The sequence below is a fragment of the Natator depressus genome, chromosome 5 (assembly GCF_965152275.1).
Source record: "Natator depressus isolate rNatDep1 chromosome 5, rNatDep2.hap1, whole genome shotgun sequence".
Lineage (NCBI taxonomy): Eukaryota > Metazoa > Chordata > Testudines > Cheloniidae > Natator > Natator depressus.
This window is the reverse complement of record NC_134238.1, coordinates 33,972,955-33,995,843: the sequence shown is the minus strand read 5'-3', so window position 1 is coordinate 33,995,843 and position 22,889 is coordinate 33,972,955. Positions and strand designations below refer to the sequence as shown.

The following is a 22,889-nucleotide window of genomic DNA, read 5'->3' as shown; positions in this document are numbered from 1 at the left end:
GCTTAGTGTAAAACTGCTGTAAATCTTAGGCTTGCTCAAACCAAACAGCACATCCTATGCAACATGTTGTGCAGCTGTAGTTATAGTAAACCAGGCCTTACCACAGGTGGGCAATTTTCAAAATGGCAAAGAGTTCTCATTTTAAAATCATGACATCTCCCTGATCTCTGTTATAAATATTGTGGTTTTGTTTTGTAGGTCATAAAGGAAGAGTCTTGCACGTAGCACTGAGCCCAGATCATAGCAGGATCTTTTCTCTTGCGGCTGATGGAATGGCTTGTGTGTGGAAATACTGCTAATGTGGCGAAAGCAAGGACTTTCAGGAGGATTATTCTAGTTAGTTGTGGCAACTTTTTTCCATTGACTTTTAAAAATGAGCAGTTAAAGGTTTTTGGCAATGACAGTAATATAACAAATCTGCATTCTTTCCAAATGAAACATGGAATAAAGATAACACCTTTGTTCAAGAGAAAGCACTCTTCTAGTTAGTTCATTATCACATGGAACGTGCTTGAGCCCAAACTGCCCATGCTTTAGATGAAAAACGTTCTAACTCTGATTAATAATATCACATTTGTTTTCCTTAAACCCATAACAAATGCACAGAGAGCCAGCATGAGGACTATGCACCAATTAAGTCTCACTTAATGCCTGTTTTGAGCCATAGGCCTAATGAACAGTTCTATATTGGCCTATTCTCAGGAGTACAGTCCATTAGGGTATGTCTACACAGCCCACAGAAGCAAGCCTCTCAGCCTGGGTTGACAGACTTGGGTTAGCAGGGTTTGTGCTAGCACAATAAAAATAGCTGTGTAAACAGTACTTTGAAGTTGGAGCTCAGATTCTGAAACCTAGGGAGGCTTTTATTAAACCCCACCCCTCTGTATTTCAAAAAGTTTTTAACATCTAAAATAATAAATGCATAATAATCATAATTATATGGTCTTTTTGTAACTTACTAGTCAGTTACTTGTCTATGTCCAGGAAACAGAGGCTGTGAGTCTGTGTGGCTTTTGGCTTAAGCTGTGGTGACTTACGTCTTTTGCTTTAGAGGTCACCAGTTTGATCCCCTGCGTTAGCAAAGATTATAGCTATCATAGTTACATAGTTTCATACTTGCTGGGGCAAACTCTCCTTGATTTTTTAGTAAGACTTTGCCTGAATAAGGACTGAATACTGACATAAGCTAAATAAAGACTGCAGGATTTGGCCCAGTGATCAGCAAGCTCTCATTCAAAGCATTTTAAAGCCTTTGCAACTCCATGGATGTCCCTGACGTTCTCCTTCCACCATCTGAAAGCAGAAGCAATGGACTTGGAATGGGCTAATGAGAGACAAGAGAGAAGGAAAGGCTTGCCTCTGTTCCGAAAAAGACCCTTGAAACATTTTTTGTGTGTGAAAAGAGCCCTGTAGGAGTAGAAACTCATGGCCCTTTCTGTCTGAAAAATATTAGAATGGTTCCTGTAACTCAGCTGGGGAGTTGAGATGAGTGATATAAAGTCAGCCCATGGTTTTCAGACAGAAAAATTCAGCTGCGGTGGAATGGGTGACGAAAGGCAGACAATGTTAAGGGGGCTGCAGAGGCATCTGGAAATGAATCTACGATGGTCACATCTTTTATTCTCATCCATAATTTAAAACCACATCTCTGCTGTTTGTAAATCACGTAAGAACTGACTTTAGGGCTGGAGAGCAGACACCACCAGTTGCATTTTCTCAGATGTCACAAGCACATCAAAAGTTGTTCATTTACAAAAAGTGTGATATAGCCCAAAACCTCTGGTTTAGTGGCCACCTATTGTGGTCTTACTTCAAAGCAGGTTGGAAAATAAGAACTCTTTGGTGGTGCACGTAGAAATAACTACAAAAAAGCTGAGGTCTAAGAACAGGAAATTATTAATTCAGAGTTTGTCTTCCAGTCTGAACATGGCTATTGCAGCTGATTTTAACAAGCATTTAAAATCTGTGACCAGAATAGTGATTTTTCCCCCCTCTCAGTTGCAGGAAAAGCAGAGGGAACAGTAAATTGTGAACTTGTTTATTTTCTCCTACTTATTTCTGGGATTTTTTCCCATTTTTCTGTTGGGGAAGTTTGAACATCATAACCTCACCAACTAGATTAGGGGAGATATTTGTTTTGAATCTGATCATACTTTGCTTGATAAATTGGAAGGGGATTCTCAGAAAATACAGTGCTGTGAGACTGATCCTTTCTCCTTCTTACATTGCAGAGGTCCTTAAAATGTGAAATCTTGATTTATTCTAATTTTTCCATTGGCATTACGTTTAATGGTGATGTGGGAACTTGTTTCTCTCCTTGGGCTGTCAGAGTTAGTATTTGTTAAGCTTCTGAGCACACAGCAAAGCCCATCTTTTTTCTCTCTTTGCTAAGACTGTTGAGGATGAAGTAGATTGAGATGGATATATTTATGGGCAGTCCTTTTTCTATGTGTATGTTGTGTTTTTTCATTTCTAGGATCGGTACCCAGAACACTGGATGGGTACCTAGAGACGTATTTAAATAAATAATTAGATTAAATTAAATTAAATTAATGCACTAATGAATGCATCCATCTTAAGTATTCATGTATTAAAATACAATAAAAAGACTGTGGAATGTTTTTGTTGTTACTGCCTTTTGTGACATGGACGTGATGTAATTTAGCACTTCTGCCATAGATGGAACACTGTAGAATGAGTATCAGAACAAAGAACTGCACAAAAATTACGTCTACAAATAGCAGTCTCTTGAACTTTTGAATAATCTGTTCAAGGATTGCATCCTCCTGGATTCTCTAGAATATAACAGGGTTGTTCTCAGAGTGCTGCATAACTGAAGAGATTAGAAAATTTAGATCCATGGAGCTCTTCGATTAGCTTACAGTATAATCTACTGAAATGTTCATGAAAGAACAGACATGGGGCTTGCTTGCTTAAATTCATCACCTTATCTTACATGCATCAGGCCTTCACTGCTACAGGATGGTCTGCTGTGATGATTCAATGATTAAATGATTATGCCTGTTCATTTCTCACTGGCTACCTCATTAGCCTGTAGTAAGTGGAAATCATTGCATTCTAGATGGCAACATGTCATTAGCTAATCATGGGTTTCAGAGTAGCAGCTGTGTTAGTCTGTATTCGCAAAAAGAAAAGGAGTACTTGTGGCACTTTAGAGACTAACAAATTTATTTGAGCATAAGCTTTCGTGAGCTATAGCTCAAATAAATTTGTTAGCTAATCATGGTCACTCTTCCCTATCTATCCAATAAACTGTTATTGGCCATTCCCTAGAGGGGGAGATCTGATGGGAATGGGTGCTGTTTTCTTGATCTGAAGATCTTTCCAGTTTAGGTGAGAGGGCATTTCAGTATCCAGGCTCACTAGTGTCTTTGCTGTAAATGCCAACAAGTTTAAACAGCGACAGAGGTATTTAGGTTATTTTTACTATGTGAATCCTGAGCCACTAGGAATGATGCTGAATCCAACTGATTTTACAGAAGCCATCAAACAACATTCAGGTAAAATAATTGCTATTCACCAGAATCAAACCGGGGAAGATTCAAGACATTTCCCTCTAGAAGGAAGGCTTCATATTTTGTGCATGCTTATCACGTCTTCTAGCCCAGCATATCTCTTAGACCTTTACTATGCCAGACCCCCTCTTTCCTAGTCTCCTGGGTTCTGTTGTGCTAGGAGGACCATGAACTAGGGTTACCAGACAGCAAATGTGAAAAATCGGGACTGGGGTGGGGGGTAATAGGAGCCTATATAAGAAAAAGACCCCAAAATTGGGACTGTCCCTATAAAATCGGGACATCTGGTCACCTTACCATGAACATTATCTGACTGTGAAATGGAGAAAGGATGAATCTTTGGTTTTGAGCAAATTGTTGTTTTTAGTTGACAAGTATGGTGTCTCTAACATCCAAAATGAAGGTAAAGAGAAGGAGCAGATTAGAAGAAAAGAAGAATGAGAAAATGCTATAATAAGGCGAAAATAAGAAAATGACAACAAAACAAAGAGTGGACAGAAAGAACAGAGAGTGAATTAAGGGGAGTTTGTGGGGAGAGAGAAACACAAGATAGAAACAGTCCCAAATGGCAAGTGTCTTTGAATATCAACTACATATTTTCCTTTACATTTTTTACTCTAAAAATCTTTATATCTTTTTCTCTCTACTTGGATTTTTAGAATCACTTCCCCACCAACCACCGGCTTTGTGCAGGTAAGAGAAAAAGAAATTGTTCAGACTTTTATTTAATAGAGTACGACTAATTTTATTCCCTCTGCTTAGGCACAATATTTTGGGTGTAAATTCCAGTCACTGGGCCAAATTCAGCTCTCAGATACATTGGTGTAATCCCATTTGGCCTGGTATCCTTCTATCCTCCCTTATTTACCCACTATGTGTGTATGTGGTACTTTTTACAGAAAAATAAGTTAAATAAGTAATAGCAGGAAATATGATTCCTAACTGAAAGCAGTGGTTAAGCACTGGAATAAATTGTCTAGGGAGGTTGTGGAATCTCCATCATTGGGGATTTTTAAGAGCAGGTTGGACAAACACCTGTCAGGGATGGTCTAGATAATACTTAGTCCTGCCTTGAGTGTAGGGGACTGGACTAGATGACCTCTCAAGGTCCCTTCCAGTTCTATGATTCTATGCAAAACTATTTTTAGGAGGAAAAATACTGAATACTGCAAGTACTGACTTGGTGCAATAGAAACACTCATGAAATATTGAACAGAGATTTTTGTCTTTGGAACTTTTAGTAAGAAACTTAGTTTCGGCCCCAGGAATTTAAAGTTCTCTGTCTTCCCTACCCACATCAAATGCTATTGGTATGACAACACGCTTTTTTTTTTTTTTTTAACTCCAGCAATATGTCAGCTGATGCTATATGCATGGCTGGTTTTAGTCTCTGTTTTGCTATGTTGTGTATCATCTTCAATGTTTAATGGCTCATAAAGAATGCAACGAAATGACATTTTAATTAAAATCATATGCAATATATCTTCACCCATTAAATATTCTTTTCCCTCTCATAAATCTGTTAGCTATTTCCTACTGCTGGAGAAAAAACTCTGAAGATATTTATGGAACTGGAAGTAGCTGAGTTTATCAGTATGCACATGACAATACATCATTTTGGATCACAATCCTGTTGCTGGAAATGTTGGAAAAGTGGTCTGATCATTTCATGGCTAAGATATCACTGAAATCTAGCTAACTACTGACACTGTAGTTATGAAATAGGACTTTTATATTTTACCAGCTAGTATTTATTATACTAATATTTTATCTAACCAGAGAAATTGTCTATCATTTCACTTGAGGGTTTTATATAGGTGTGACACTCTGTACCTTAAAGTAGCACCCTGGAACCTCCATATTTACCACTGTCATATAATTATGATATGTTTTGTACAAAGTATGCCTTGTGAGGTATCATCTTAAAAGTCTTGATCAGTTGAACGTTAATATCATGTTGGATCGTATTACTGTCATTGTATGTGAAGTTATGAGGTATTGCTATATATGTTACTGAAATATGTTGTGAGGTTGGGAACACCCACAACCAGCCTTTCAGTTGCAACAAAGGTGGGCCCATCAAGAAATCAATCCGCTATCCCCGAGGCTCCTTAGAGAAGGCATGTACTCAGTGGAGACGGCTTGACCAATGGGGACTGACTGACCCCCAATGCCACAGCAAGGATCTTTCTAGCAGCTGGAAGAAGGTATGAAAAGAGAGACAGTGACATCATCAATTGGCCTCTCTCCCCCACCATCTCAACAGCGGGAAGAACATCTGGAAGAAAAAGATTTTGAACTGGGGAAGAGTGGTCCCAGGCTGGAAGGGTGTCTAGTCTATGTATTGAGGAACTGTATGCTGCTTGTACCATCTGTTAGGGTGAGACATTGCTTGATTCAAATCTTGCTTAGTCTGTTCAAGTTAGAATTTAGACCGAATTTCTATTTTATTTTTTAGGTAAGCAGCTTTGATCTCTTTGCCTGCTACTTATAATAATTTAAAAGCTATCTTTCTGTAGTTAATAAATCTGTTCATATTTTATCTAAAACAGTGTGTTTTGGTTGAAATGCCTGGGGGAATCTAAGCTCAGGTTAACAAAGGTGATGCATGTCCACTTCCACTTTCCTATGAAGAAATGACGAACTAAGTAATGAACTTACACTGGTCAGGCTTCTGACCAGTGCAAGATGGTACAGTTCTGGGGTGTAAGACTGGACAGCTGGGGGGCATTGGTTGACGCCTCCCTATCTATGGTTCATGAGTGGCTGGGAGACCATTAATGTAACTCAGTTGGGTGTGTCCCTGCCTCTGGATGTCTGTGTAAGTGCAGTGCCTGTCAGAGGCTTGTAACTTGACATCAGCATCACATATGAGAGGCAGCCCAGGTTGGTGGGTTTGGAGGGCTCAGCAGTCCCACAGTCTAGGTTGCATCCTGCAGACCCCGTCACAATGGAGTTTTCAGCTGAATGTTTAACATAATGTGTGTTATAAACAAGTATATACCCTGACTGGTTTGCAAATAGTTTACATGTTCAAAACGGCACAAAATATTTTTACTGCAAGAGACAGAGTGTTCCAGATAATTGCATATTTCAAGCCACAAACTTTATTGCCTTTTCTTTATTAAATGCAAAATATTATAATGTAATGAAATGGTTGAAGTTTTGAAATACATAGAAATTAGGAAATTCAAAATTATTAGATTTCAAAGTCAAATAAACTTCCCTACAAAGTATGCAGTCTTTGAAACTCCTCAGGCTGCCAGACCTAACAGCCCCCTTCAGAGGGCCTTCAGAAGATGGGGGGTAAAAATAAATCATGGGCTCTTCAGAGGAAGGAGAGGCATCAACAGTATTTCCAGGATTCTGGGGTTATTCCTAGAATCTCAGTGACTCTCCAGGATTTTTACGGAAATCCAGATATAGATATGTGTAGTTATTCTCAATATGCAATTAGGACCAAATTCTATTAAGTTCAGTGAGAGTCGGATTGGACCTTGAGCTGAAATGCTCATTATCTATACAGAGATCTAGTAAATGTGCTTTGTAAAGGTGAAGTAATACTCCTCTCCTTAGCCATGAAGCACCTGTGTAGCCCCTATGTGGCTGAGAATACAGGGCATACACTGTTATAGGAGAATGCTATGCTTATGTTGTGCTGGGGTTAAGGTAATTTCTTTGCTGAAATCACATATATGAAATTTGTGCCCCAAAGTGAATTCTGATGGGAAAGTTACAAGCGATTGAAGGGGCTTATAGTGAAATTACCACTTCAACCATAGTATGTACATGAAGCTACTGCATAATACTCTGATCATACTGACTTCATCATTCAAAAATAAATTTTGTTACAAGTAAATATATATCAGAGCAACAGAAAATCAGTCAGTGATTGACTCAATCTATAAGTCACCCCCTATGGTTTTCTTTATCCAGAGAAGATGCATCTTCGTAAGACGAGTGTAGACACCAGGGCTTTGAACAGCACCACACTTGTTTTTCTTGCCAAAGGAGGTGATGCCTTTCAATTCACCATTACATATCAAAGGACCACCAGAATCCCCCTAAAGAAGAGGAAGACAAACTTGACATCAGAATTTACAAAGGTTTGAAAACACACCGCTAATTAAACTGGTGCACGTGTGTGTGTGTGTGTAGACAAGGTCTGAGGAAAGTTTTCAGAAATTAATTCTTACTTCTATTCGTCTTTCCTAAGAATATGTGTTCTGTATTTAAAAAATGAAAAAGGTTTGAATCTGATCCATTCATTTGTGAATTAAATAGAGAATAAATCTAATTTAGTAGTAATGAACATGTCCTTTTTTTTATAATCTGAAACAAACTGGAAACTTTGCCCTTTGAATGCAGAAAGTTTCTGGAAATAATTAGTAAATCTAATCAAAAAGTAAAACTTCTGTGTTGGTTGGAAAATTAATCATCTAGTAATGTACTTGTCGGGGTGTGTATAAAACAGATAGTACAGTGTGTTAACCCTTTTATTGCTGGATAGAAAGGCTTCTATGACAATGGAGAATTGGACAAAACCTTTGAAATCATCAGTAAGTCAAGCCATAATATACCAGACAAAGTTGCCAAGAGGTGTGATTTCCCCCCATGTCCCCAGTGTATATAAATGGATGGAATATTCTGCAACAGACAAAAGTTAATCCTTTGTCTTTTTCTCGTCTTTCTCCTGATTTAGATTATAAGTAAAGTGGATTTGAAGATCTATATTAGGAATTTTGATAGTGCCCATCAAAGTAGTATCTACTTTCCTGATCCTTCAAGCCCTTATTGGTACTATTCATGTGATTAAAGTTATAAATTTCTAAAGTATATTCAGGATCAGAGACTAAGTGGTTATAAACTAAATCAGTCTTTGTTAAGGCCTGAAAATGTATTACCTACACTAGGATCAATTTAGTGTATAAATATGATGTAGAATAAATGTTTTTAGACTTTCTCAAATATTTTTAGAACAACAGCTTTGGATCATTCCTGATGACAGACTGTATGAGAGAAAGATGCATGACGTGAAACAAAGGAATGGGAGTGACTTGTTAGTGCATTGTAAGGTATTAGCCATTACTTCTGGATAGGTTGGACAACCTCCTTTTTGAATCTACCAAATGCACTTGGGTGTTCCTTTACTGTATCAGAAATGAAATGATACAAAGCCATGAAATGACTCATGAGAAATATAAGCAGGACTTGGGTCTTGACTCTGCTTCCATTGAAGTCAATGAGAGTTATAGAAATGACTTTAATAACAGCAGAATCAGACGACTGGGGCCTCATCTTGTAAGGTCATGAGCAACTTTTGTAGAGTGTTTTTTGAGCACCCTCAACTCTTCAGAGGCGGGTACTCACTGCTCCACAGGACTGGCCTAGGAACCTCAATGCAAACATGTACTTATTTTCTGTTGGAGTGCAAGTATATTAAGTTCTTAATTATTAAATTTGTCTCTCTGCATAAAATTAGAAGCTATAAGGCTAGTCATGAGCAACTGGGGTGGGGTCTGCGGTGGGTACTCAATTATTACCTGCCAGAGAATGTGAATACTAATGTTTTTGTAAAAGTCCACTCCTTGATGGATGATTCCACTTATAGCAAAAAACATTATATAATAAATTAATTATGTAAACATTGTAGAAATAAGGCTGTTTATGTATAGCTATCACCACTTGATATGGCTGAAATTTGTTTTATCACTTGACTTATGTACATATGAAATGCACTAGACCATGTAAAGCCTGTTCCAAAGCTCAGTGGAGTCAATGGGAGTCTTTCCATTGATTTCAGTGGCTTTTAGAATAGGCCCATGTAGCTTAATCTGAATTACCATTGTAGATACTGGACATTTCCACTGCTCTTTCTCCACTAAAGACCATTTGACTGCAGAAAAGGAAAAATATTTTCCTCTTTTCCCTGCTCAGAAAAGCATAAAAGTCCAGTGGCCCTCAAGATAGTTTACAAATCAGAAGCTTTGATTTTAAGTCTTAGGAAATCAGATCAGCACAGTCCTTTATAACTCTCAGACACACAAAGGGCTTGTCTACATTACCCGCTGGATCGATTCAGCGGGGGTTGATTTATCGCATCTAGTCGAGCGCTCTCCCGTTGACTCCGGTACTCCACCAGGGCGAGAGGCACAGGCGGAGTCGACGGGAGAGTGTCAGCCGTCAACTTACTGCAGTGAAGACAAGTAAGACAAGTAAGTAGATCTAAGTACGTTGACTTCAGCTACGTGAATAACGTAGCTGAAGTTGCGTAACTTAGATTGATCCCTCCCCCGAGTGTAGACACTTGTTTTTGCAGCTGAACTAAAGACCTGAGCATTCTGATGGGCTCATCATACCCATTGTTCTACATTTTATTTTTAAGAGCCTCTAGATGGGTACAACCAGCATATCTACTTACAACACATGAGTCTTTTCCTCCGTTCTTATCTCCAGCACACACCATGTTCATAGTTATAATGGGTTTATAATTATAGTGATTCTGATCATTGCAGATTCTTCTGTCGATGATGGTGATGTTGACTTCCCTCAGGATATCAGAAGGTTTACGCTCTCGATTCTTAATTATTCCCCATCCTGCTACTTGGCAATTTGTTCCTGGTTTGGGATCAGTGTCCGTGTTAGGTAGCTTAATGGTTTTCACAGCTTTATTAATTTTTGCTGTCTGTTTAAGCTATTGGATAATAATAAGACATGGTTATTGCAGGGGGAGCTGGTAGTAACCCCTGTCTTTAAGTTGCTCAGTACTCTCCATTATGATTATGAAATATTTTTGTGACCTTTTCTTGGAGAAGATCTCATACCTTTGGTATTCAGCAGCAGACTACTCTTGAGCTAGGGAAGTGTCTTTCATTTGCCCCATGAAATTTCATTCAGCTTTCCATAAGATACTATGAAAAATCATAATTTCCCTTCTCTGGCTTATGGTTGTCAGAAAATTTTTGGCAACTTGTCAAAATAACTGAACATAGGAACATTCCAAAGTGTTGGGCTTATACCTCTGCCAAAGCAGCAAAACCACTCTATTGGGACCATCTGGGAGTAGGGCTGGTCAAAAATTTCCATTGAAACTGTTTTTTGACAGAAAATTGGGTTTTCATTAAAAAAGGTTTTGTGTGAAATGTGTCTGCTTTCTGCAGAAATTTTTGTTTAACTGAAAAACTAAAAAACGAAATATTGTGGCTAAACCCAGATATATTTCTATTTAGAATGGCTTTGCAGTGCCTCATGGGAACTGTAGGTTGGGAGTTTTATGCTCCAAATCTCTTCTATGGGCTGGCTCTCTGGCTGGCCTAAATTTCCCATGATGCATCATGGCCAAGGACTCCTATGATGCACCTTCTTCCAATACCAAATTGGGAGAAAGTGATACATTATGGAAGATGGAAGTAGAAATTACCACATCTGAGGTGGAAGTCAAACTCAAACATCTTAATTGGACTAAACTGGGGGCCCTGGATAATCTCCATCCAAAAATATCAAAGGAACTGGCACATGAAATTGCAAGCCCAACAGCAAGGATTTTTAATGAATCTGTAAACTTGGGAGCTGTATCCTATGACTGGAGAATTACTAATATAGTACCTATCTTTAAGAAAGAGAAAAAAAAGTGATCTGGGAAACTACAGGCCTGTTAGTTTGACCTCAACTGTATGCAAGGTCTTGGAACAAATTTTGAAAGAGAAAGTCATTAAGGACATAGAAGTAAATGGTAATTGGGATAAAATACAGCATGGTTTTACAAAAGGTAGATCTTGCCAGACCAACCCCATCTCCTTCTTTGAGAAGATAACTGATTTTTTAGACAAAGGAAATGCAGTAGATCTAATCTACCTGAATTTCACTAAGACATTTGATACAGTTCTACATGGGAAATTATTAGTTAAATTGGAGACTATGGGGCTTAATATGAAAATTGAAAGGTGGATAAGGAACTGGTTAAAAGGGAGACTACAATCGGTCATACTGAAAGGTGAACTGTCAGGCTGGAGGGAGGTTACTAGTGGAGTTCCTCAGGTATCGGTCTTGTCACCAGTCCTACTTTACATTTTTATTAATGACCTGGGCACAAAAAGTGGGAGTGTGTTAATAAAATTTAGAGATGACAGAAAGTTGGAAGGTATTGCCAATATGGAGGAGTACCAGCATATCATACAAGAAGATCTGGATGACCTTGAAAACTGGAGTAATAGAAATGGGATGAAATTTCAATAGTGCAAAGTGCAAGGCCATGCACTTAGGGACTAACAACAAGAATTTTTGCTATGAAAAAGGCTAATTCAGTCTTAGGATGCATCAGGCAAGGTATTTCCAGTAGAGACAGGGAGTCTTAGTACCATTATAAAAGGCACTGGTGAGACCTCCTCTGGAATACTATGTGCAATTCTGGTCACCCATGTTTAAGAAAGATTAATTCATACTGGAACAGGCGCAGAGAAGGGCTACTACGGATGATCAGAGGAACGGAAAACCTATCTTATGAGAGGAGACTCAAAGAGCTTGGCTTGTTTAGCCTAATGAAAAGAAGGTTCAGGGAAGATATGATTGCTCTCTATAAATACATCAGAGAGATAAATACCAGGGAAGGGGAAGGAGTTATTTAAGTGACATGCTAATGTTGACACAAGAACAAATGGATATAAACTGGCCATTGAAAGTTTGGACTTGAAATTAGATGAAGGTTTCTAACCATCAGAGGAGTGAAGTTCTGGAACAACCTTCCAAGGGGAGTACTGGAGGGAAAAAAGCTAACAGGTGTCAAGACTAAGCTTGATAAGCTTATGGAGGGGATGGTATAATGAGGTTGCCTGCAATGGCATGTAGCCAATCTGTGATTGCTAGTAGCCAATATCTCCAATGGCTGGACACTAGATGGGGAGGGAGCTGCGTTACTACAGAGAATTTTTTTCCAGGTATCTGGCTGGTGGGTCTTGCCCACATACTCAGGGGCTAACTGATCACTATATTTGGAGTTGGGAAGGAATTTTCCCCTGGGTCAGGTTGGCAGAGACCGTGGGGTTTTTTTTTACTTCCTCTCCAGCATGGGACATGGGTCACTTGTGGGTTTAAACTGGTGCAAATGGTGGATTCTCTGTAACTTGAAGTCTTTAAATCATGACTTGAGACTTCAGTAACTCAGCCAGAGGTTAGGGGTCTATTACTGGAGTAGGTGGGCAAGGTTGTGTGGCCTGCAATGTGCGGGAGGCAAGACTAGATGATTATGATGGTTCCTTCTGGCCTTAAAGTCTATGAGCATATCAGAAAGCTATTGGAGAGCTAACCCCACAGAGGAGAATGGGAGCATAAAGCCCCTGAACTGGAACTCCCTTGAGGGACCACAATGCCATTTTGAATAGCAATATTTTGTTTTTTGGTTGAAAAATTTTGCCAAAAAGTTGAAAATTTTCATAGAAAATTCAGAGTAAAACAAGCAGACGAAAAAATGTCAGAACAGCTGACAGGGGGAGGGGGAAGAAAACTGGGCTGGGCTCAGCTCCCCTTCCATGGCCCTGGCCCTAGCACATGGCCCCAGTGGCTCATTCCCCCACTCAGAGGGGTACATGGAGCTGGAGCTCCCCTATCTCCCAAGAGTGGGACGGAAGAAAGAGAATTAGGCCAGTCCTGGTGACTACTCCATAGACCCAGCCCATGTCCTCAATTGCCCACTGCCTGCTTCTGGAACAGTAGCCTTTCCTTTAGCCAGCTACAGTTGTTAGTCCTGTAGCTCATGTGGTAGCAATCTACCCTACAGAGCTCAAGATTCAGGGGTTTAAGCCTACTGTTGCATGATAGAGGATCTTTTGTAACTGAATAGAACACAACATATTTTTGCCTTTTTCCTTTAAAAAAAACCTAGGAAACTATACATATCCCCCAAAAAAACTACATTAAAAGAATGTTAGATTGCAAAGTCAAGTGCTTGACATTTAGGAAATGGCAGATTTACAGTTGCTCATGAATTTCATTATCACATAGTCTTTAATTATCATATGATATGCTATTTTTTTCCCACTGGACCCCTGCCTCATTCACTCAAAGGGTGCACTGTCAGGCAACTGTAAATTGAGCTTTTCCTAATTTCCTAAACAACATTCTTTTAATGGATTTTTAAAAATCTAATGTATAGCTTAAGAGAAGTAAAAATATTAAATGGGAGTCAGATATTTGACTAACAACACTCCCTATAACAGGGATCGGTAACCTTTGGCCCACGGCCCACCAGGGTAAGCCCCCTGGTGGGCTGGGCCGGTTTTTTTACCTGCCGTAGAATCATAGAATCATAGAATATCAGGGTTGAAAGGGACCTCAGGAGGTCATCTAGTCCAACTCCCTGCTCAAAGCAGGACCAATCCCCAACTAAATCATCCCAGCCAGGGCTTTCTCAAGCCTGATCTTAAAAATATCTAAGGAAGGAGATTCCACCACCTCCCTAGGTAACACATTCCAGTGTTTCACCACCCTCCTAGTGAAAAAGCTTTTCCTAATATCCAACCTAAACCTCCCCCACTGCAACTTGAGACCTTTACTCCTTGTTCTGTCATCAGCTACCACTGAGAACAGTCTAGAGCCATCCTCAACTACCTCTTTCAGGTAGTTGAAAGTAGCTATCAAATCCCCCCTTATTCTTCTCTTCTGCAGACTAAACAATCCCAGTTCCCTCAGCCTCTCCTCATAAGTCATGTGTTCCAGTCCCCTAATCATTTTTGTTGCCCTCTGCTGGAAGTTTTCCAATTTTTCCACATCCTTCTTGTAGTGTGGGGCCCAAAACTGCCAATGTCGAATAGAGGGGAATGATCACGTCCCTCGATCTGCTGGCAATGACCCTACGTATACAGCCCAAAATGCCATTGGCCTTCTTGGCAACAAGGGCACACTGTTGACTCATATCCAGCTTCTCGTCCACTGTAACCCCTAGGTCCATTTCTGCAGAACTGCTGCCGAGCCATTTGGTCCCTAGTCTGTAGCGGTGCGTGGGGTTCTTCCATCCTAAGTGCAGGACTCTGCACTTGTCCTTGTTGAACCTCATCAGATTTCTTTTGGCCCAATCCTCTAATTTGTCTAGGTCCCTCTGTATCCTATCCCTACCCTCCAGTGTATCTACCTCTCCTCCCAGTTTAGTGTCTGCAGATTCGGCAGATCACAGCTCCCACTGGCCATGGTTTGCTGTTCCAGGCCAATGGGGGCTGCGGGAAGCAGCAGCCAGCACAACCCTTGGCCCGCTCCGCTTCCCGCAGCCCCCATTGGCCTGGAACAGCAAACCATGGCCAGTGGGAGCTGTGATCGGCCGAACCTGTGGACGCGGCAGGTAAACAAACGGGCCTGGCCTGCCAGGGGTCTTATCCTGGCGGGCTGTGTGCCAAAGGTTGCCGATCCCTGCCCTATAACATTAGATTACGTAATACTTTGCACAATAACTAGTTAACATATTCAGATGTCAAGTATAGGCTATTATGTGCACAAAAATATTTTCTACAGGCAGTGCTCCTTATAAGAAGTCAGAAGTCTGCACAGGAAGTTTGGGAAAGTATAAAATGACAAATGAGTGTATGCATAACAAAGTCAGAAATATTATATAACTAAAGATTTAACTAACAGTTACGTAACTAAAGATTTTGACTAGAGTCTTTGTAAGGCAGGTAGCATGCCATCACATTTCCATACAGGATAGAAAGTTGCATATGCTTAAAATTCTGTTTAATAAAAATTCTATACCTGCAGAAGCATAATGTCATTTTCTTTTTCCTGCTCATTAAAGCATGGGTAGTGAATTGATCTTGCAATCTTAAAAATCTGTTGTTCTTTCTCTTTCTTTGAAAGTGAATGAGCTCCAAGAATAACTGTGCCTGTATCACTGAAAAGAACAACATAGTTAATTGTATTAATTATACAAAACTATACATGCGTTCAGTAGTGTTCATTTCTAGTAGGTACTATACTCTCTGGCTGATAATACACTGCTGTAACTTGTTCTATAGTGTTCAGTTGCTTAGCTACAAAGTTGATCAATCTCTTTTCGTATGCCAAAGCAACAAATAATAATTAATACAATAATAAGAAACAGCACATTACTATTAATAATTCATAATTATAAATAATTACATGAGCTAAAATCATACAGCTATATCTGTACCTATATGAATTTCACAGGGTCTTGGAGGGGTTTCGGATCTCGGGATACAAACTCGTCCCTACAGTTTTGGTTCTGGGATTGATACAAAAGTAGAAGAGATCTATTTTCTGGTTTCAGTTTGGATGCATCAGAAATTTGATGAGGACAGTTATACTGGGAACAGAAATCTTATAAAAACTGACATTTATGTGATTTCTGCCATTTTGGGCTGAAATCTCATGAGAACAACTAATGGAATCTGGATGCTGTTTGATCTGAAACCAAATCTGAACAGTATCATTGCTTTGACCTTGAACCTGAATCCCAAACCTTTGAAATATTTCCGATCAGGATCTCAACACTGTCTCCTCAGCCCACATCTAATTCAGCTCAATTGCCTCCCCTTAAGTGTCTGACCTCCTTACAGACTCACCCGACAATGGAGGTGTCGCTTACTGATCTGTGCTTGCTAGGGGTTCCTTGAATGGATGCCTAGGATTTTATGCTCTTCTTGGCCAATCAAGGACCAGTTTTATATCAGACCATGCCACTAATTGCTCCAGTGACTCTAAAGTGCACTGTGATTGCATGGGAGGAAGTTGCACATGCATTTAAGTTGAGCTGGGATATAGGATTGGAGGACATTCAACAGCTCTTCCAATCTCAGCAAGATTTGCCCTTCCACCCATTCATGCACTGTGGGCAAGGCTATGGGGAAATGATCCTTTTCTCTTAGGACATTATATTGGTGTTTAATTGCTGGTTGAACTTTATGCTGGCTAGCTATTGCATTTTCTCTTTGTTCAGGTCAAGCCAGAATTGCTTTCTGTTTTCCATATGTTCTTGTACACTAATATTGTAACTGTGGGGCTCCAAGTAGTCTTTACAAGGAGCTAAATATATTCACCTGTTTGGGCTGTGACAGTAGGAATTAATCTCTCTCTCTCTTTCTGAATTGTGGGATCCAAGCTTCATTGGGATTGAAAGACTTGCCAGGAGAGACACTGTGTGGGGTCTGGCTCAGTGGCAGCTCTAACCCTCTTGATGGGGGTAAAAGGTGGGACTTGTGTTTTAAATCTCATATCCACACCTGGGTGGGCCAGATAGATTATTCAGCTAGGTAGACTGTCAGTCAGGAGAAAGGTTGGCTCACAAGCTAAATTAGTAAGGCCACCCTAGCCAGAGGCGGCAGGTTTATATAATTTTTGGTGGTGCCCAGAACAGGTCCAAGTCCCGCCCGTCCCCACCTGCCTAAGGTTCTGGGAGGGTGTTTGGGTGTGGGAGGGGTGTGGGCTCTGTGGGGGAGTTTGGGTGCTGGGTGCCGGCTCTGGGCTGGGGCAGAAGGTTGGGGTGCGAGAGAGGGTGAGGGGTGTGGCGCTTACCTTGGGCAGCTCCCGAAAGCGACCTGCACACCCCTCTGGCAGCGGCTCCTAGGCAGGGGCGCTGGCGGGGTGTCTCCGCATGCCGTTGACGCAGGCACTGTCCCCGCAGCTCCCATTGGCCACAGTTCCCAGCCAATGGGAGCTGTGGAGTCGGTGCTCGGGGTGGCGGCAGCGCACCGAGACACCCCCGCCCCCCCAAGGCCGTAGGACCGTTCCGGCCACTTCCGGGAGTGGGGCAGAGCAAGGCCAGGTAGGAAGCCGCCTTAGCCCTGCTGTGCTGGTGGTGGGGGTGGGGGTGGCCTGGGGCCCCTGGGCCCTTTAAATCCCTTGGGGGCGGCGGGCAGGTTTGGGAGATGCTCTGGGGGAGGCACGCAGGGGTAGCAGGTGGGACCGGGGGAGAGACCTGGCCCCGAACATTGGTGAAGCCAGCGCCCCATGCCCTGAATAATCCTGGAGCATGGGCACCACGGGCCCATATAACTCGCCACCCTGACTCTAGCTGAAAAGAGTTTGTTCATCCTCACCTTCATTTGTTTATGTTGTTGCTATTTCACAAAGTTAATTCATAAAGAAAATAATTTAATTAATAAATATATAAATTAATACATAAATTAAAGAGCTATTTTAGCGTATCCTCAGGTAATGAACTGCATTCATCTTATACAACGAAATGACACAAATTTCATTCCACTTTTGTGGGCAGCTATTTTGTACTGTTTTGAACTTTGCTCAGCAAAATTGTGATTGACTAAGAAAAGAGTCAATAAGTCTTTCCTTGAGTTAACTGCTGCTATTCTATGCCTGCGTCCAAATAGTAGTTAACAAAATATCTCTGCATATAGATAGAAGGTTAGGGCACCTTATTGTGGCTTTTGTTATTCACGAACATGTTGAAATGGAGACCACAATTGCTTGGTTGCCAATGTAAATGCTAAAGTGTAATAATAAGATTATAATCCCAATTACACTAGCTATACGAAAATATAAGAGATATTAATTTTCATGCTTCAGAAGATAAGCTACTAATTGTCTGGAGTTGGAAGAAACGCACCTCACAGGCATATTATTGCATAATTATCTATTATGACAGGATACCAGAGTAGATGAAACATTAATTTTATTTGTTGTGGTAATTTCTAAAGCATGCTAGATCTACAATATCAGGCATTAGCTTTGGTTCATATTGTGTGTTATTTACTTTGCTGTTAAACTAGTAAGAACATTCTATGAGATAGAAATTTTTAGAAGAACTTACATTTTACAATGGGCTGCCGTTAACACCCAATTCTCTTTGATCAAAGCTCCTCCACAATATTGTTTCCCTTTGATTAGGGCCATATATGGTCTTGAATGTGGAGTCACTGCATACCCTCCAATGATATCCACACATGAATCTAAAAATAAAAATAAACCAGGCTTGACACAGTTGGGACAGCATATAATGTAAAAAAATCCCATTCATAGAGAAAGGGGTAGCATAATTTTACAATATAATGCATATAAATATATGCACAGACTTACAGTGCTGGATGTAGCTGTATTAGGGGTGGGATTTTTAAAATGGGTCTGTGTTGGTCTAAATCTGCTTCCATTGAGTTCAATGGGAACAGAGTTAGGCCAACCCTGATTTTGAAAATCCCACCCTAAAATACTAATGGTCTTGCGGAGCTTTACTTGCTTGAGCTGCAGTTGTTTCCATTGCTAGGTTCATCAGCTTTCATTATGCCAAAGAACCCTGGATCTGACACTGTCTAAACATTATGCAGTATATTTTATAAGTGTACTCTGAAAAAGTGGATACACAATTTACTACATAAATCAGATAAAGAGTTAAATGAACAATATTTTTTCAAAAAAGGTTGGAAATGAAGAGATTTATGCCAATTGCAGCATCATTTCTGATGGAATTTTCTGACTCCTGGATAGATATACATTTTTTGAGAAGGGAAAACATGCAAGGTTAATATAACTCTTCTAGACTCCAGTTGCCTCCCTCCCTTGCAGGTTGAGTTAAGATTTTCCCTTCATATGTTATTTTTTGATTTGTCATAAGGCTTAACTTTTACAATCAATGGAAAATAAATAAAAATGTATTCTTTCTCTTACTTACTGATAACTTCATTATTTCAATATATCTAGCTACATCTTGCTCTACACACATCATGAATTACAATGACAATAGATAAAAGCAGCACTCACCTCCAGGAATTACCAGGAGAATAATGGTAGCAGAAGCAGACAAAGTGAAGAGAAGCCCCATTATTGCTGCAGTTTGTTCTTGTATAATAAGTGTCTAATATATATTGAAAATGAAAAGGATGTGGTTTTTTTTTTCCTCTGAAGGACATCTGACATTCTGTAACTGTGAACCAAGAAAAGAACCACAATATAACTTCTACGATGTCTTGAGGAAGGTGTCATTTCTAGGCACAGCACCTGCATCATGTATTGATGAGGCATGAAGCTGAATAGGGCTGGCTGGAAAACAAGTTTAGAATTCAACAAATTGGCATTTGCTGACAAAAAATGTTTGGTTAAAAAATTTCTGACCAGCTCTACCTCTGAGGTCAAATCCCAGGCCTAATATTAGCTCACTGTGTGTTCTTGGGAGAGTCACTTAACCTTGCAAGCCTTAATATTGGTTTCCTCATGTTTAAAATACCTCAGTAACGTGCAGTGTGCTAGTTGGCTTAGACTTGCACATTTCTTGAAAATGTAATGTGCTAACTACTATTAACCTGAGACAAGTGTCAGATCTTGTGCAGTATGATCACTCCTGCTGAGACACAGTACAGCTGGTCTTGAATCAGTGTGGACATGAAGACAGAAAAAGAGACTAAAATGCGTTAGGAAAGTGAGATGATACAAAGATTAATTCGCCCAGGAAACTGCTAAAAAAGTATTTTATTTCATCTGTATCTTATTTAAAGAGGAATGTGCTTAACCGAGAACACAGGATGTTTAAAAAACTGTTGAGGAGGGGAGTGACCATGATTCGTTTGCTGCATCTTCATACTAACTAGAATGAGGGAGCGAGATTTTCTTATAGTTCTTTTCTGAAATATTCTGAATGTACAGTGTGCCTAAGATTTTGGGTGATAGGAACAGGAAAAGGCCATCCAGCTTTCGATATGCGGCATTTTTTGGTTGATCTTAATCCTTAATTTGGGCTTCTCCACATGCTGGCCCTGTCCCTTTACCAAAAGAAATTGAGATGTCTTTTGAACCCCCTGTGTTTCACTTAATTTCTCTGATACCAATATCTTATTTCATATGTTTATTATCCTTTCTGCCCAAGTTCTCTATTTGCTCCCCGATTCCTTATTTTTGATGTCTCTTAATTTTTTAAGTTGTTTCCTGTGTGATTTGTTGAGTTTGGTGGGATTGTTAGGGGAATTGATTCATGTACAAATACAATACATCTACTGCAATTAAAGAACCCAAACCTTGTAATGAATCTGTGGCCACCTGCATTCAGACACCACCTTTGCCAAAGCCATATCCATCTGACATAGAGAATAAAAAGTTAGACACTGTGTTCTCTTCTACTTGTGCAGAAAGTGAATTTGCCATTAGTTTTTTCATTCGCATTAAGACATATATTCTTTGCAGGCCAGCCACTTGACTAGATCCATCAGACCAGAAGCCATGGAACACATGAACTATAGCTGTGTCTTTAGAGTCCTATTTGGCAAAGCACTTATGCACATGCATAAATTTAAACGGGTGAATAGTCCCATTGAAGAAGATAGTTTTGATGAGGGAAAGATGTTTCAGGGCAAATAGTTTGATGTGGTCTCTGCCCTTGCATAGCTGCTGATTGGATGTAACAGAAGTGTGCTTTGGTTTAAAGAGTGCTTTGGGTATTTGCTCAGAAAGTAAAGCTACCCATACAATCTGGAGTTCCACCTAAAGATAGGATATAGTGTCAAAGTTTTGCTGATATTGAATGTACAGATGTGTATATTTTCAAACTTGACCATAGCTAGTAATAATTATCTATTCTTGCTGCCATGGAAAAACATTTCAGTACTGAAACCTCATTCAGCAGAGTTGTGGTTTTCTAAGCCATTATTAAAAATACGAGCTACATGGTTTTGGAGCAGTTATATTTCAATTGGTATTTTAAGATCACTGTAGGTTTTCTACATTCTTCACACTAGGGTCAGACCATTTGTTTGTAGTGGTTTAGCAGATGACGTGCCCAAGATCAGTGGAATCATGAGTGGTCTGAAATACGGATTCATACTCTAGCTGCTGGGCCTGCTTTAACGGTGCAGTGGTTTTGTTACTCTGATGGCTACTGACGCTGGATCTTTCCTACACGATCAGACATTTAGGGCATGAATAAGGCTCTGCCAGCCCTGTCTATCCTGGGCTGCTCTTTGCATGGCTTCTGTGTTGTTAAGTCCCATAAGTTTTCCTTCTCTGACTAGTGTTTGACTGAGGGATTCTTCAGTCAGACACTTTTGTGTGTTCTCAAGCTGCCCAATGCCACACCTGCCATAGAATCATAGAATTGTAGGACTGGAAGGGACCTCGAGAGATCATCTACTCCAATCCCCTGAATAGATACATCCTCAGGTCCTTCCCCATGGGTCCCATGGGTATGACTTAACCCTCTTCTGCTGTTCGAGCCAGTGGCATTTGTCCTGGTCAGCAAGCTTCTGTTGCTCCAGCTCTGCCTCCAGCTCCTGCCATCCTTCCTGCATGAGCAGCCTTTTCCACTCCAGTCACCATGTCTCTGGATCTGTAGCCATCACTGCTACTTCTGCTGGACACTCTGGAATCATCTCCTCAATCCCCAGCATGGCCTCAGAAGGAGAAGGGAGCTCTCCTGGCCCCCCGTATGAAGGAGGTGTGATGCCGTATGGAATATGTGGGACACTTTATGATAAATTGCAAGAAATCTGACCAGATATGCCATGTGAGGTACCTGCAAAAATGTTATAAATTGCCAAGTATGATAATCTTGTTTATATCACCTTTGTATTGTGGGTTATAGATATGTAGGGTATATCTGTATTTCCAAATTTGTGCTGTGTTTCTGGGTAACACCCCCTGACAGATTGGCATCAGCACTGTTCAATGGCCCATCAGGGGTCATCAATTGTACAATGAACCCACTGAAAGGCTAGGGACTACACCTTATGAGTCAACAAGGCATGTAGGGGCAGGCCGGGGGACAGAGACCTCTAAGGCTTTTCCATGCCATGTGCTGTGAAGCTTGTGTTTAGAACACAGGAATTACAAGGCACATGGCAAAAGGAATACAAAGGGCAGCTGCATCTTCTCCCCTTTGTCTTCAATCCTGCTTCTTACCTCTGCAGTACCTGTTCTACAAACTGAAGCTCTGAACAAAGGACTGAATGACCCATCCAAGCTGTGGGTGTGTTCCAGAGGAACTTTCAAGCCAGCAAACTCACCAATACTGCTCATATATGGACTTTGAAGTCTTTGTATGTATGTGATTGCTTTACCATTTAACAACTCTCTTCTTGTTCTTTCTTTCTTTTATAATAAACCTTTAGTTTAGATGCTAAAGGATTGGCTGACAGTGTAGTATTTTGGGTAAGATCCAAACTAATATTGACCTTGTAACATGGCAGAACCTTTGGGGTCAGAAGAACATTTTGTATAATGAGCAGAGTTTTTTTTAAATAATTTCTCACTGTACAGGACGTATGTGCTGATTAGGAGTCAGAGAGCTGGAATGCAATAAAGGGGGATATATGATTTCTTTATTTAGCTTCTTGATAACCAGTGTGGGGAATCAGAGGCACAGTTTGTGACTGGTTGGGGAGTTACTTCAGTGTTAACAACCAGGTTTTGGGAGAATCT

The 22,889-nt window shown here is 40.3% G+C and overlaps 2 protein-coding genes across 2 annotated transcripts in view; one reads left to right on the top strand and one right to left on the bottom strand.

Moving 5' to 3' along the window:
• CDC20B (cell division cycle 20B) overlaps positions 1–2,499 on the top strand; it is a 47,975-nt gene extending 45,476 nt beyond the window's left edge. Inside the window, exon 12 of the mRNA XM_074952551.1 lies at positions 199–2,499. Within this exon, the coding sequence (XP_074808652.1) occupies positions 199–299 (101 nt within the window). The 3' untranslated portion in view covers positions 300–2,499. The remainder of the gene's footprint in view (positions 1–198) is intronic.
• Positions 2,500–7,438: 4,939 nt separating this feature from the next.
• LOC141988110 (granzyme A-like) lies at positions 7,439–19,308 on the bottom strand. The gene is made up of 5 exons (XM_074953945.1): positions 19,248–19,308; positions 18,304–18,442; positions 15,270–15,408; positions 9,958–10,230; positions 7,439–7,600 (listed from the first exon to the last, which is right to left on the bottom strand). The coding sequence occupies exons 1-5, from the start codon at positions 19,306–19,308 to the stop codon at positions 7,439–7,441; spliced, it is 774 nt and encodes a 257-aa protein (XP_074810046.1).
• Positions 19,309–22,889: the final 3,581 nt, after the last annotated feature.